Source organism: Egretta garzetta, unplaced genomic scaffold (assembly GCF_000687185.1).
Source record: "Egretta garzetta isolate BGI_Z169 unplaced genomic scaffold, ASM68718v1 scaffold843, whole genome shotgun sequence".
In the NCBI taxonomy this organism is placed as follows: Eukaryota; Metazoa; Chordata; class Aves; order Pelecaniformes; family Ardeidae; genus Egretta; species Egretta garzetta.
This window is the reverse complement of record NW_009259176.1, coordinates 142671-159277: the sequence shown is the minus strand read 5'-3', so window position 1 is coordinate 159277 and position 16607 is coordinate 142671. Positions and strand designations below refer to the sequence as shown.

Here is a 16607-nt window from a genome sequence, read left to right as displayed (position 1 = left end):
ACCCAGCAATAACTACTAAGCTTCATACTTTAGAATAGGTGAAAGGCTCTGTATATATATAAATACTGCTTACTTAGAAAGGAGAGGAGATAGTCAGAGCAAGTACCATACAACAAGCATATGCATTTCAAGAACAGGCACACACAATAATACAAGTAAGAGGACTTTCAGAAAGCAGCATTTTCTATAGTTTAAAACAGCCATACTAGTTCCTAGCCATTCCTCTAAACATAGTTCTCTTGATAGACTTATGATACTAAAAAATTTCAGTGGTCATAAAAAGCATAAGTAACATCAACTAAACTGACAGCCTTGTTTTGTACTAAAGGACTCACTGAAACTGCACGGCAACATAGCAACAATTGGCTCGATGCTGATCTAAGCTATGATATGATTCCTTCCATGCAGCTAAAACCTACAGCAGCCTTGAAATTCCTTTAATTTGCACCAGTAGAGATCATGCCTTACGGATTCTTTACCAGGTGAGGATACTGAAAGCCTGCCAAGTGCCAGAAATATTAAAAAGCAATATTCTGAAGCTTCCTTTTTTCTTAGGCAATTTTTAAAGCTTTGAATGGAGCCAATCCTCAGGGTTCCATTCACTGTATAATATCCTTCCCAAGCAATTACTTAGAAATAACCTTTGTTTTTCTTAATCCTAAAAGGAGACCCCAAACAGCAATGGCACACTTATTATACCATAAACAGTGTTTTCACTTTCTTCCCTCAAATCTTATCTGTCTCACATCACCAATATTTTAAACAGAAAGCAACTTGAAGCTATTTGACAAATGCTTAAGACAAACATCCACATAAGGGAAGCCATATGGGAAGGAATGGGCAATTCTACTCAGCACAAACTACACAGCAATAGATTCAGATGTTTCTGCATAAACACTAATGGGCACTGTCAAGTGTACTATTTAGAGCTTGTAATTCTCACACAGATACCTCAGACTAATTCACAAAGTTTCAAATTATTGATACTGTCATTTATACTACACCTTGCACCCTCTTCTTTAATGCTGTCAAACTGCATTGAACTGTACTCTAAACTAGCAGCACATAAGAAACAAATAAACCAAAATTCCTAAAGCATCTAGACCGGAAAAGCAGTGTTTTCCATGGTTCTTAATATTAAATGAAAGTAGTTTATTATCTGAGAGGCTTCATGCTTTCCAACAGTCACCAGACCACTGTTAACACTGCTTGGGAGTCCCATTCTAAGGGCTTCCCTCTGGTGCAACTTTAGTTTCCTCAACAGGATGCACAGTAAAGCTATTAAAAGCAGACACAATAAGTCCAGACATTCCTCTCAGAATCTTGTTAGTCTTACTCACAATGACCACTACATGCAAGAAACATGGAACAAAGATAAACACAATAGACAAATTAGATACTTCTGATATCACTATAGCCTAAATTTTTGAAGAGTTACTCATAAGGTAGATGAAGAACTGTAGGGAATTTTCTCTGCTAAGTTAGTTGCAGTATTTTCACTGAACAAGATCTTTACTGAATAAGCATTTGCAGAATATGTGCAGAGACGAGGCTAAAAATCACTGGTTAAAACGTAGATATTTACAACACAGCAAATACTTAACCAGTACATTATCTCAGTATACACTTAAATGACTTCCTACATCAGCAGAATGAGCCAATGGTGTCTTCCTAGTTTCATTCCTACTTTTAGTTGTTTGACTAATACCAGCTTTTAGATCTCTACCTGCTGAGCATTATCACAACACCTTCTGAATGGGGCAGAGTTAAGTATTTTTCTCCTAACAACTGTAACATTCTGGACTTCTGGAAATTTCTTTTTTAATCCCTACATCCTGGAACATATTTGGCAATGAATACTGTACTGCTCATTAAGTACTGTCTTCTGATATTTGGAGTATTTGGCTCAACTTATTTCATTCAAATCAAAGTGGAGGAGGGATGGTAGTGTCAGCAGGTCAGTCCATTTTCCTGTATCTCAAGTTTAAAAAAAGACCTTCCAAAATGCTTTGGACTAAGAATTCTAGCTCTTAGTAGCCCAAAGAAAGTTTACATAAAGTGGAAGCACATTGGACTTTCCACTTAATACTATGTACAATATATCACGGTTAATACAATAAGTGTTTAAAAACAGCTTGCCAGCAGCCTTAAGGGCTTACTAAATCAAAAACACGCTTATCTGGAATTCAGTGCTTACAACAGTCACCTTCATAAATTACAACCTCTCATTGATGACCATGTAATCTAGCTTAGTTTACTTACAATACCCCCAGCATGTCAAGAGGAAATTAACAGTAGCTGGACTGAACGCTGTTTTGGTCAGGTCCATGCACCCCTATAAATAACAGTACCAAAACAGATTCATAAAGATGCTTTAAAAGAGGCCATCCATGTACTACTGTAAATGACTTGGTGGAAAAATTGTTGAATTATGTCTGTTTCAATAACCGCCATCATTTTTATCTACTCTTCTTTACCTACCTTCAGAGGTTTTCCAGCGTTTCCACAGATCCTCAATGGTGATGTGTTTGTCTTCTCTGTGCAGGTGACTATGTTTATTAGAGGCATCCTTGTATTGCATATCTTCCCTTAGAAACTGAAGAAATGGGAAAACATCATCTTAAATGCCAAAATAGCACTTTCTAAACAGAAACTACAAGGAAATCAGGCAGAGGAGAATCTTTACTATCTATTCCCTGTGCAAGCAACACACAATTCATACAAGTTGACTACATGAAACACTCAGAAAGCAAGTTAAACACTTATAGGATACGATTTTTACAACGATTAAATCCTAGAAAAACTGATGGTGCAGTTGGTAGCATACTAGGTTTAACAACATCATTAGTATGCCTTAGATTTACAGTGTTTACAAGAATGCACCACACAAGTCATACTGCTTAATTCTCTCTTCTGAACACATTTAAACAACTTCACCTACTTGAAGATAAGACCATGTAAGATTTGAAAATGTGCCAGTCCTTTAAGGATGAGTAATACCTGAATCCTGCTATGCCAGTTAAATGCAACTGTTTGAAGGATGAGAAAAAGGTGTTGACTAAGTATTACTAAAGTCTTTTGATTAGACAACAAAAGTCTGACTTCTATTTCATCAAATTAAAAAACAGAAGTCATCCTAGGGCCACTTTTCTTCTTGCTAATCATACCTCGGTGGTCATACTCCAAGTACAGCAGCATTACACAAAGCTACTTCACTTGCAGTAATTAATAGTAAGCCTATGTCTAAAGACCACACTTTTCCTTTTAGGAAACATGATAAAAAGGAAGATTCTGCAATCATGTCATACATTGCAGTGTTGTATCAGTATTCAACAAGTCATTACAAATATAGATACAAGAAAAAAAAAGCATGGAACTGTAAAACCCATTTTATTTTTATTTTACACAGGCCTAGAAAAGTTGGAATACCACTTCCATTAGTAGTGGAAACCCTTCACAGATATCGGCCCCTAAAAGCATGGCATGAGCAGTCTCTGTGGGTGGAGACCTTAGTATTAGTACCAGAAAACTAACATGAGCACCAAGTAATCTTCCACAGTAGACTGTTAGCTTTCTTCAGTTCATGAAGGATAAGCTGCTCAAACAAAAACAACTATAGTTAGTCATGACAGCTAACTCAAATACCAGCTTTTTATGTGGCTGGTCGTTTGTCATCACCACTTCAAGCAGAGGTGAGGAACAAGGCCAAGCTAGCAATGCACTGCCGAAGAGCCCACTTGTAAAAATTCAGTCCTGGTAATAAATTATCTGCAGAGCTTCCTGCACAGACCCCATTTCTAACAAATCTAGAGATTATGTCATTCAAGAAACTGCAGGAGAGACTGAAAAGTAGTCAATGTTAAACCATAATATTAACTCTTAATAAAAAGAGACAGTGTGTTATAGCAGAAATATGCAAGAAAAATCTAACACCAATTTCTCCTTATTAAAAACTTAATTCTTACTAGGAAGTAAGGGAATCTAAAAATATGGGAAGGGATTCAAGCTCCTCCTCTAACTACTAGACTTGGGATAAAGTACTAGTTGCCTTCCTGGGCTGATTGCAGCTGGGAGAGAGTTAATTTTCTTCATAGTAGCCAGTATGGGGCTATGTTTTGGATTTGCACTGGAAACATCATTGATAACACAAGGATGTGTTAGTTACTGCTGAGCAGGGCTTAACAGAGACAAGGCCTTCTCTGCTCCTCACTCCACCAGCGGGGAGGCTGGGGGGACACAAGAAGCTGGGAGAGGACACAGCCCGGACAGCTGACCCCAACTGGCCAAAGGGATATCCCACATCATGTGATGTCACACTCAGTATATAGGTCTGGGGGAAGAAGAAGGAAGGGGGGGATGTTAGCAGTGATGGCGTTTGTCTTCCCAAGTAACCGCTACACGTGATGGAGCCCTGCTTTCCTGGGGATGGCTGGGCACCTGCCTGCCCGAGGGAAGTAGTGAATGAATTCCTTGTTTTGCTTCGCTTGCGTGTGCAGCTTTTGCTTTACCTATTAAACTGGCTTTATCTCAATCTATGAGTTTTCTCAATTTCACTCTTCTGATTCTCCCCCCCATCCCACCAGGGGGGAGTGAGCAAAGGGCTGGGTGGGGCTTGGTTGCCAGCTGGGTTATAGAGCACATTTTTTACATCTTGCCCTGCCCAGACCGGCCCAAGGGCTACAGCATGAACTATCTCTTGCTCAACTTGTTCAAATACTTGTTGCCCAGGGCCCCATTTGAAATGGGGCTGGGGTTAAACCACAACACTTCCCTAATCCAATTATAAACCCATACAGGTCTTTTGGTTCCAAATACAGATTGGATGCAAACCCTCTCTCCTTCATCTACCACTTAAACTTTTTTTGATTGCCAGACATTAGCTTGCTAGAGCCTTCTGATTCCTAAAATAGTTCCACTTAGCCCATACAAATTGCATGAGCATTTTAACTACTCTTCCCTATGTGTATGAGAAAGGCATAAATACAGATACATATTCACATATATGTACATGGGAAATATAGGAAAAATTTATGAAATACGTGAGAACAATTGCAAATAGCAGCCTGTTGGGGCAGAGATAATTATAGAACTGCTGAAACACCATGGACCAGCAACTGTAAAAAGATACAATAAGCACAGAAAAGGACTGATCGCTGTAACTGTATGCAAATGTAAAAATATCTGCTGCATAACCTCTCTTGCATACTCCAACTGAGTACTTCCCAAATTGGCACAACTACCACAAAGCTGGCAATTTCCACAGCTAACATGCAATCAAAGGTAGATTATCTTGTTTGTTCCCACTCCATGTTTATTATAGGGTAAACTGAAGAAAAAGAACCAAAGAGTAAGAAAACAAAAAGTTTTCTTATCCATTAATGTCTTTAAGCCTTTCCAGATTAAAGTACAGTCTCACGTTGGAACAGCAGCAAAGAACTGATGTTTGGCCACCTCATCTTTTCCCTTCAGACTGCTAGTACCTGCTATCAATTACCATCCTCAATGTCTTTTGGGAACTTGTAAAAAACGTACTACAGAGTAAAATGTATTACAGGTCCCTCCCTGTAAAGACTACCTCTCTTCATATGGGGGTTAACTACACATTAACACTCACTCTTCAGCTTTCTAGTGACTGGTGATGCTCTGCCCTTGGAGACTCCAAGTGTCAGGCATGGGCAAACGTAGGCCTATCAAGTTTCCGAAGAGGAACGGAATGGAATATATGCTGTATGTCAAGGTTTCAGCACATTTGCTTCTCCTCAGCTAAAACTCATACCGCAGATCAGTTCTGTTCCTAAGAATTAAACTTGTGTCTATCTTTACCGCTAGTTGTCAGGAAAGGTAAAATACTTTAGGATAAGAACATTTGAACAGTTACAGATGTTAAATCTGAATTGCTGTTAACAATACTACATACAGGGTTAGGAATAAAGAGGAGAAGGAAGATGCCAACTGATAAACAGAAAAGCTTCTGGGTGTTACACCTCACCCCAAAACACTATAAGGTAGTTTAAGAAAGAGTGCCGACTTTAAAAATGGGACAGACATAGGTAACCTGCGCACCCAGATAATCAATGCAAAGAGCAGTTTATGGAAAACCTGCAGCATTTCATGTCGTTCTGCTATGGAGCCCACAGAGGGAGCAAGAGTTAACGTATGAATTCACATTCTCAACACACTGCTGAACACAACAGGCTATGCTGACAAGTTGAGGGGAAAAAATGAAAAGCCTGATTTCATATTTCATCAGAAATACAGAAAACATATCCAAGTTCAACACATAAGATTTCCCGGGAGAAGATGACAACAGTGGAAAAGATCTGTTTTATACCAAGAGATAGAGTAGCTGACCGAGTCCCTTTTTTAAAAGGGACTGTCAACACACAAACTTGTGAGCAGTTTGCATTTAGTAATCGGTACACAGTTACTCCTGGCATGGAGAGATTACACATTTACAGGAATTTCTTCCATTAAAGAAGAGAGAGTCCCTCTTCTGTTCAATGCTACCCATACTGCTTCCCAGACAACTTCCTCAACCAGGTTTTCTAATACCGGATGGTCACAACAGTAAAGTTACAGTGTGCACAGCTAGAAAGAGGCCATCATGTTTCAAAGAATGAATGCATTTACTAATGAAGAGATATATGACATCATTAAACATCTTTCTTCTGTTTAAAATATCTTTGTTTCAAAACTGGCCTAATATGGAAGTTCTCCTTTAAGAAAAGGACCTGCATCCTAAATTAAAGAAGGCCACAAAAACAGAACAACTCTGGTAAAAAGAGCGTATTTTTCTGTTCCTTGTCATGGCAGATAATCTCTCTTCTGTTACCCTGGTCATTAAGTACACAAAGAAAAGGTTAGAAAAATAACTCTAAATAGGGAGGTTAAAAGAATAAGCTCTAACAAAAAACATCTAAGTATTATCTTAGCCAACATAATAAAGGGAGAAGGCCTTTTAAGATTACAAAGTTGAAACCAAGAAAGCAGCAGATAAGTTACTAAAAACTCTGGGTGAAACAAAAAAAAAAAATCATTTGTCAAAGTAGTTACTTCAAAAACAAGTAGAGAGTAAAAACACACCACACCTAGACTCAAAACTGAAGTTTTGAGTATCATAAGTACATGCGTATCATAAGTACATATCAAAAATATAACAACTGTGCCTCTACAAAGATTCACACCCCAAAAGCACATGGGGCAGCAGTGTAATAGGTAGAGAGGAAACTTTCTCCTCCCTGGAGGGGACAGGACTTATGGAGCCCTGGAAAAGAGTTACAAGGTCAGGTACGCCACAACCTTCCTGCCTCTTCAGAAAACCTTTAGTACCACAACATTCACTGAAATCCGGCAACTCATAACCAGAAACTAACCTGAAGCAAGAACCACAAAAAACATCTGACCCTTCCAAAAGAGAAAAAAAAAAGACACACCAAAATCCAGTACTGGTTTGACACAGAAAGAGCACTTACAAACTGAAGCCACGTGAAACAATACAGAAAGTTACAATATGTTAAAATATGAAGTTGCAAGATGCTTGCTCCTTGAGGAGCAAACGAACAATTGCATACTTATTCAAGTGTCAGTGGAAAAGTAAAATTAACCACACTCACTAACTGCAGAAGGAAGTACTTATACGCTGTGTTTATGTTTTGTTCTGGATGAAGGCTCAAGTTTATGATTTTCAGTTTCACCAACTTAAAATAGACCCTGTAACTGACAAGTTTACTTTAAGAGCAATTAGTAACATCTCCTGGCTAAGTACCACTGTCTTTGTTGAGCACGTACTCCTTAAACAGTGTTATTTCCTTCAGTTTTATTCTTTCAAAATAAAACCTGCAAAAGTTATAACTTCACTTTTCTTATAATCCTACCTTCAGATACAACCGGTCACTGTTAGCCAGCCTTTTAGTACATTCCCCCCCCATCCCTACCAGACTCACTGCAGCTATTGCAATGTCACACTTATTGACCAAGTTATGACTGCAAGTGTGCTTTTAAAAGGCAACTTGCTATGATTCAACATTCACAACTGCCTACCCTAGAGAAATTGGCTTCTAAATATGTTACACAGTAAAGTAAGAAAATGTATTTAAGCATAACAAACATTAATAGAAAAATGTAGGACATAGGTGTGAAAGTGTTACCAAGCATACCTTAAGTAATCTACAAATTCTATTGTGAAGGGAGGCTAAAGGGTTAACAAAAGGACCTTTGTGAAGCCAACTGTAGATCCCTCTTAAATTGCTAGCATTGTGTTTTAGATTAACTTACTAATCATATGAAGTAAACTATAGATAAGAAGCTAACACTGTAGGGAATGTGGAAGAGGGGATTAGTAGCAAATGGCCCACCTTTGCTACAGGCCTTGGAAGGCACATAGGAGAACAAAGTGTCTGGCACTTTGTCGATATGAGGCTAGCCAAGGATGGGGAGCCTGTTGGTACCAGCTGTGTTGTTCTGACAGTGGAATAAGAGGGGTGGAAGCTGGAGTTCACCAAAAGGACAAGGTGAAGAAGAGGAGTGGATGAAGTAAACGACCCCTGAAGACCACCGACTCAAATCACTGAGCATGCGCAGTTGGGAAGGACTTATGGAAGTGACCTCTTGAAACTAATTTTAATACGAAACGGGGACAGGTTATGCCTATGTATAGGCGTGTTGGGAAACCTCATGTATATGTAACACTTTGCTACATATAAACAGGACAAGCTGCCGTGTTGCGGTGCGCACAACTTTGGTGGGACTACCCCCGTGCTGCCCAGTGCTGAATAAACATACCTACTTTACAATCTTACAGACTGTGGAGTCTGTTTTCCGCATGTCATATTGAAAGAAAGATTATTGCCGCTCAACAGAAAACTGTAGCATTTCTACTGCAAAGTAAACTTTGCAATCTCTTCAAAGCCAAGTTTGAATTTCCAAGGAGGCATTTCATTGTAGCAGGACTAAATGTCTGCAGTGCTACATAAACAGGTGCAGACAGCTACATATTAGCTTAAGTACCTCCAAGGAGGCAAGGCATGAGGTAGGTCTGATCCAAATCACGTTGGAACAGGTTTCTATGCAACCATACCCATGATAACACACACTGCCTCTCTACAGGACTTCCTTGCACAGGCACAGCCGGAGACTAACAGGGTCATAGCGTTTTCAGACAAGACCTGGCTCCTACCTATCCTGTTCTGAGGAGAGGAGAAAAAAAAAAAAAAAAAAAGAAAAAACACCAAACAAAACACTACACTACCAAAAAAAAAACCAGACTCTGTAGACATGCTCAGAGTTGCTTACAAAAACTTCAGGAGGCTGGAAGACACTCTGCCTGGGGATAAATGCGTTAGCAGTTGAATGATAAAATTCAGTGCAACAGATCTGCAACAAACTAAGGGAATCAAAGTAGCTTTGGGGGAAAAGGTTTGCTACGCTGATTAAGAAGTTCAAAACACTCATTTGAAAGATCAGTGTTTGTAACAGACTGTTCTTGCAGAGAGAGATGTAAAACACAGGCAGGAGACATCCCAGTATTATGCAAAACAGCAACAGTGTTTTCCATTTCTGAACCACAGCATCAGGTATTCCTCTGCCACACAGAATTTTGCCTAACCTGCTGACACCGAAGTATAAACTAGTTTACACAAATGTGACCACCCGTTTAAGGACATTTATTATATAAATGATAAGGGCAAAGCCAGAATACTAAGGGAATTTCAAGGACACTGAACATCATGCTGAGTGTGCGTTTGCAGACAACAAAATGAAGCAAGAGCTCAGTCTATAGCAGAACCTCCCAGCTGCAATTAGAACACCTGCGGTGGACTCCTGAAGTTTAACAAGGTGCCAAGATGCACTAAGCAAAGGGAGATCAAGCTTTTAACAACTCTTCCATACATAGCTGTACACACACACCCACCCACCCAAATCTAAGTAGTTACTCCTTCCAAGATGTAACAATGAAAGGGAAGAGAAATTCCACACATAAATTTGCTTTTGTTCAAGAATACAGAAGGGCTATTCACCTACAGTCATCCCGAGTTTAATGTTAAATTCTGAAAGTGTTTTTTCACCTCACACTTCATGCTCCTAATTTCAAAATTATACATACTTAAAATGGGAGTACTTTGGCATTTAGTTCTGCAGGATTTTCTATCATGGAATTCCCTGCAATTTTGCCTGAAGTAGTTAGTACTCACTACTGTCCACAATAGATTTGAAATGAATTGGTCTCTGGTGCAAGCTAGGAAATCATGTTTCTTTCGGTTTTTAATCTCCTAAAGAATTGAAGAACAAAGATATCCACAGACTTCTTTCACCAACTCATCTTTACACAAATTTAAGTCAGCTCTATTTCAGCAGTAATTCAGAAAATAATTTCATGTTGAAAGGTCACATTAAATTTTATTTCTCCAGATTCTCCTAAAACAGTAATGCTAATGTGTAATATTTTAATTCAGCAAGCTTGTAAGATAGAATTGTGATGTATAGATGCATGTACCATTTTAATTGCTAAAAGAAAGGAAGCCTAAACAACCAAGAATATGACTAGCAAATTAATTACATAATAAAAATAAGAGTATGAGAACTGGTACTCCTTTCTAAAACCTTTAATCACAGATGAGCACTAAAGGAAGGGTATACTGAAGCATGTTTCTGAACTCACCCCTAGAAATTATTTATTTTTAACAGAGTTGTTTACACTTGCCCTCTGTATCTTCTCCATTTTTATTTCCTGCTTGTATTCTTCCTTTGACTTTTTTTTTTTTTTTTCCCGTTTTTAGACTCTACCTCTTCATCTTCTGTCAAAAACCACAGCATGCTCTCTCAAGATACTATGTTTGTTCCACCTCTCTTGGGTCATTTGCATCTTGGATGCAAATACCACCTCGTGCCCTCAAACAATAGCATCACAGAGCCCATCCAGGCAGACATGGTCACTTCAAAGGAAGATCCTGGGCTTTTAAACATTCTGCCCCCAACAAACTTGCTATAGCCAAAGTGCTATATTGCTATTCATATTCCTGATCAGATCATACTGGCTACTTTTTCTGCTTTAATCATTGTATAGAAGACAATCATCCTCCCTGTTTTAGGCCACTAAAGCTAGATTCTTTTTGATTCTTGGCTCCAGCAAACATTTTAAGTCAGGCACTTTTGCATATCACCCCTGAGGTTCCAACTTCCTTTGACCATACTGTTAAAAGCCATTCTCTAATCGTTTCATGCTTTAAACCTGCAGTCTCTTCCTCTCTGCACAGTACTTTTTGTCTTTTTATTTTTCTGGTGGCTTTATGAGGAGTTTGTTGGGTTGGGTTTTGTTAAGTAATTACGCAAATGCACTCAAAAAAAACCTCAAGCAAATTACCAATATTCAAAGATCCACACAAAGCTGTAAATTCATGTCATTAGCTTTGTGACACATCAGACAAATAGCAAAGATGTTAGTATTGCAAAAACATCAACTTCTGGTATTTCTACAGAGAGATTCCTTGAGAAAATTACTTGATGTAGGATCTACGTATAGAGGTTCTTTGGAAACAGGAAAAACCTATGTAAATAGTGAACATATGATAAGTCTGTCTTACTGCTGTGCCTCTTCACCATTAAAGCAAATCATGTACACGTGGTGCAACAGATGCTTCCTGAGGCAGATAGCCTCCCACAACACATGACTAAAACCTCACGTTAGTAATATGTTCTCCCTTTCACAGCCTAACTCTAACCAGTTTAAACAACTGCAATCTTTTTTATGTTAATAATAAAGTAATAATAGCAGGAGCTAGATTTGATAGAGAAATTCATGTTAGCCTGCCCTATAGTCTTTTTTCTGCATCCTTCCTTTTTTCTCCTCTCTGCTGTACCATACTCTCTGGTTTTCACACTGTGATAGCCTACTTTACAGAAATTAGTAACTGCACGGTAAAGCATACTCTCCTTTAAAGTGCAACATAAATTCGTTATCCAAGACTTTTTTTTAATTTATGTTACTTGTTTTGAAGTACATAATTCTACACCGAAGATTCAGAGCAAGTATTAGAAAGTTATGTGATTCCTGAATGTAAAAAAAAAAAATTTCAAACATATGAGTAGCTATGACAATAGCTCTTTTTCCACAAAGTGTATTGTAATGACTATAATTAGAAAAGTATATTCTAGTGAATTTAAAAGTTCAACTTTTTCATCTTTATAATGCTCTTAAATCATACCATCTAGTCTAACTTAGGTAACAGACCAAAGAATAAGTATGCTCAAACTAGAGCCTCCTTAGAAGACCAACAAATCTCCCATGTGTTTCAATGACTAATAAATCCTGTTCTAAAAATTTAGATCAAGTTTCCCCACATCAGTTTCATCAAGGTCAAATACATGCTTCTTTCCAGGCCACACAAGGTATATCCAAAAGACTTTCAGTGTCAGACAATTTCTGAGGAAATAATGTTTCTTAGAAAAGTTCAAATTTTCTTATATCCTCCACCAAATGATTTTATGTGAGGCTTCATTTTACAGAGGAAAAACAAAACTACAGCATAAAACAGGGCATGAGGAACATTAGGAAAAATAACAGAGTGCAGATGAAGTGTCTGGAATCACTGTTGGGAGTTCTCAACTAGGTTAGCAAAATAAAATAGTTAAAATAAAGAGTTCAACATCTTTAGCTCTGGTTACCTTCCCCTCCCAAAAATAACTTATTTACAAGAACTTCCTTCCTTGGTGTAAATACACACTTGTAATTTGTAGCACTGTTTTAGTGCTGCTGTGTCACAGCAGAAAGTTATTGTAAATTGTATCATTTTTCCTGCCAAATAAAAAGCCAATTAATATGTAACAACGTACTCAAGATACTACTCTTCCAGGAATCTTGCAAGCAAAAACCATGCAGCATGAACCAGGAAATCCATTACCCTGCTGGTAAGTAAAATCCCTGTATTTCATGCAAGCTTTACTTCTAATAAAGTTGGGGTTTTTTTAATTATCAGTCCTCATTCTTAATCAAAACAAGCAGTATTACCCACTGTGACAGAAAAAAAATCTAGCTTTGAACTAGCGTATAATAGGACATATTCAGCGTATATACAGATCTACTGTAATCAGGTAGCTATGTAACTATGCTGTTAAAATGTCAGATCTTTTAAGATTATGGTAAAGATGCAATAAGAGTGCTACAGTACGAACATACAGATTACTAGTTAAACTTGCAATTAAATTGCATTTCTCATTAATTTCAGGTTTGCTTTCAGTCTCTTAGAAGAAAGTACTATGCAAATACATATTCACCAGTGATTTGCATGGAGACTATATGTACAAAAAGCTCATTTAGAGGTTTGTTTTTTTTTTTTTTAAGTATTTCTCAATAATTAAAAATGAGCTAGGAAAAAAAAGGGCTAAATTTCAGTCATTTTACACACAGGGAGTAGTCTGAATATATAGTTTCACTCATCTCATTACCCCAGCTATAAAAGTAGCCCTCATGAACTGTTCTCATTTCAATCATTTTAACAGGTTTTAAGAGTAGGTTCTACCACTTGGATTTATCTCCACATTCCTCTGGAACAGAGAAACTTAAGGTCAGGTATAAAGATGGTCCACTGGAAACTAGGACAGATCTTTTAAATACTAGTAAGTTGCCAATGTATAAATATTTCACTATTTTCTTTTAACTTTCTTAACTTTCATCTATAACAACTGCAGCACAAGCCAAGAGAATCACACAATGCTGGAGCTCCTCAGAAAGCTCACGCTCCATCACTAACATTTTGCAGACTGGATTGTGCGTGTCCCAGACATTAATGACAATAACCAAACATTCTGCGATAACAGAGCTAGACTATTTCCAGGGCCTGAACTACCTCACCATGACACTCCCTAAGGTACAGAGCAGATTTTTTTCCTCCAAAGTTAAAAAGTACATTATTTTATTTTGGATCATTCTCTCTGTTGTACTGTGTTCTGTCAGAAAACTCTGATCAATGAAGCATGAATCACTGTTGATGCTGTTTGTACGTAGTCACACGGAAAAGTAAGTAGCATCACATTAAACTTGACAATGATAATTCACAATTTAACTCATTCAGGGAGAACAATCTTTCCCAAGATGTTACCAAAAAGGAAAGAGAAATCAGGGCAAGATTCTTCTCCCACTCACCTCCAGTGAGAATGGGCTTCAGAAACACATGGCAATACCCTCATTTTTAGGGGACAGGAGATGAGGGGACATCTTCACTCCCCTTCCTTTCTCAAGCCTGTACCTGACAACTGCCAGAAAGCAGAAGCAAGAATAATGAAACTCACAGATATTTCCATTCCTACCCAGTAATTTTGAGAAACTCAATGGTAAATGTGAATAAGTGCAAGGGCATGTCCTTTATCAGGAGCCTGCCTACCAAATGCATTTGACCACAATCAGAAAAAGCTTCAGGCAGCTCTGAATAACCTTCCCTAGTTCATAAGACTTAATCTGCCATTAACTTACAGCAGAAGGTGCTTACTACTTGCCTGTAAAATGTAAGCAAAACCAAATAAAGTTTTCTAGACTGCTATCCTGTAACAGCAATTGTTTTGCACCATGAAGTGCCTGAGATAGATCTAAGGTAAAAGGAAAGCCCAGTGATGCCTTAAGCAAGAAAACCTTAGAGCAAAGAAACTAAAATACGTCAACTCTTAGTTACCTCATAGCAAGCTAAACCAACACCATTTGCCCACCTCTTACACTAATCACAAAAATAACAGCTTTTATACATGGTCATATAAAACTTTCCTTTAGGCTAGAACAATGGACAATAATATTCCATTTCAGACAATTCTAGAAATTAGACTTTCCTTCCACATTTGGCTGTGGGAAGGGCTGCATTAAGAAAAACAGCAACAACTACTCAAGTGCTGGAACATAAAGAGCAGTTACATTAGGGGGGGGTAGGGGGGTGGGGTGTGGAAGGGGGACAGACCTCATGTATGCACAAGTGAAGGCTTTTTACTCCTACCTCATCACTTTCATCTACTTCAATACCACCATCTTTGTCATCATCCATTTGCTTATGGATCATGCGGAGAGCTTCTAGGCTGAATCGGTCCTCCTCAGTAAAGCATGGTGGGCTGAGTGAACTGCAGGGATCTAAAGTAGGGGAGGGGGGGAAGAAAAAACAAAACAGAAATATTAGCTGCTGTCACTCTAGAATATAAAGCTTCCAAGCAAGAGAAAGGGGTTAAGTTTCTGTATGTGTACATGTACTTCACTGGACATCACCACCAGATCATAGATGTCAAATTTAACTGTAAAATAATAATTCTTACCAAAAAAGTACTGGGGGGAAGGTGTGTCAACTCTTTTTAATCCAGGAAGGAAGCCCAAAGAATAGGCTGGAATAGTTTGACTCTTGGATTTTTTTTTTTTTTTCTTTTCCACCCGTGTAACTGCTATCTCCACCTTCTATCTATCTATCATCCACCCTTACCTTAGTAATACATCACTACAACAACCAATAAAGTCATGCATTTGCCAACCTCCTTTCTGAAAGCCTGGGCTAAAGAGAGAGCATTGGAGGAAAAGAGTCGTCATGTCCTATAATCATAGCCCCATAAACCGATAACAAAGGGGTGGTAACCACACAAATTCAAAATAGATAGTACCGGTGAATGCAAAATATACAAGGACTACAAAAGAAGAAAGCACACCACAAAAAAAATTCAACTGATAATACTACATGATATCTCACTCCTGTATGCTCTGATCAAAAACAGTGACTGTGGAGCAGGATTCCAGGTCAAAAATAGTTATGTTTTCATTTGCATTCATTACTGAAGGCTCAGGATTTGTGCACATCTGATGGCTCTGCTTCCGTCATGTCAGATCGTTTTATCCCTGTTCTTTCCCTTCCACAAGGCACATGCCAAATGCTCCAAAATTCTACAACGCATGATGATCAACCAACATTAAAGACTGGTCTTTCACAGACCCTGACATTAACTAATAGCTAGTATTTCATTAATTCTGATGTACCAAATACCATGAAAGAACAGAAGATGAAGAATGATAAAGAAATATTTTTTTTTGAAAGTTCAGCTTTAGTAAGATAGTGAATTTCCACTGTAATAGCCGTTATAAAAATGCACTGACTATCCCCATGAACTGGTACACTCCATTTTAATCATATCAATTCAAATACAAATTGAGGCAGCATATGAGTAATTTTGCTTCTTCTAGTCTATCAGAGGATTAAGCTTTCTTGTTACTACAGAATTTATTAAAGGCTCATTTATATAAGTAATGAAAAGAGAGCACATTATAGAAATAGATAGGATCAAGAGTTTGCACAGAGAGATAAATGTATTGTGTTAGCACTTCTGTACCAATTGATGTGGCATGATTCTGCTTTTCTGTCTTTATTATCATTTTAAAATAAAAAGAATGGATGCTGATAGCACTTAGCTTGCCCAAAGCTACAAAGCAGAAGTACGAAGGTAGTAACACCATGGCATAGCTGGAATCTCAGACACATTAACAGGACTGATCCCTACAGCTGGAAGTAAGTCAATGCATTCTTACTTTATACACCAGTTTTATTATATTGAAATTAACAGTTACCTGTTATCTGTGCCCATGTATCAATAAAAAAAAA

At 38.0% G+C, this 16607-nt stretch overlaps 1 protein-coding gene across 3 annotated transcripts in view; it reads right to left on the bottom strand.

Moving 5' to 3' along the window:
- STIM2 (stromal interaction molecule 2) overlaps positions 1–15099 on the bottom strand; it is a 34223-nt gene extending 19124 nt beyond the window's left edge. For all 3 annotated transcript variants that reach the window (XM_035891180.1, XM_035891182.1, XM_035891183.1), the window contains exons 1-2: positions 14973–15099; positions 2482–2596 (exon numbers count right to left, since the gene is read on the bottom strand). In XM_035891180.1, coding sequence (XP_035747073.1) covers positions 2482–2596; positions 14973–15035 — 178 coding nt within the window. In that variant the 5' untranslated portion in view covers positions 15036–15099. The remainder of the gene's footprint in view (positions 1–2481; positions 2597–14972) is intronic.
- Between the last annotated feature and the right edge of the window lie 1508 nt (positions 15100–16607).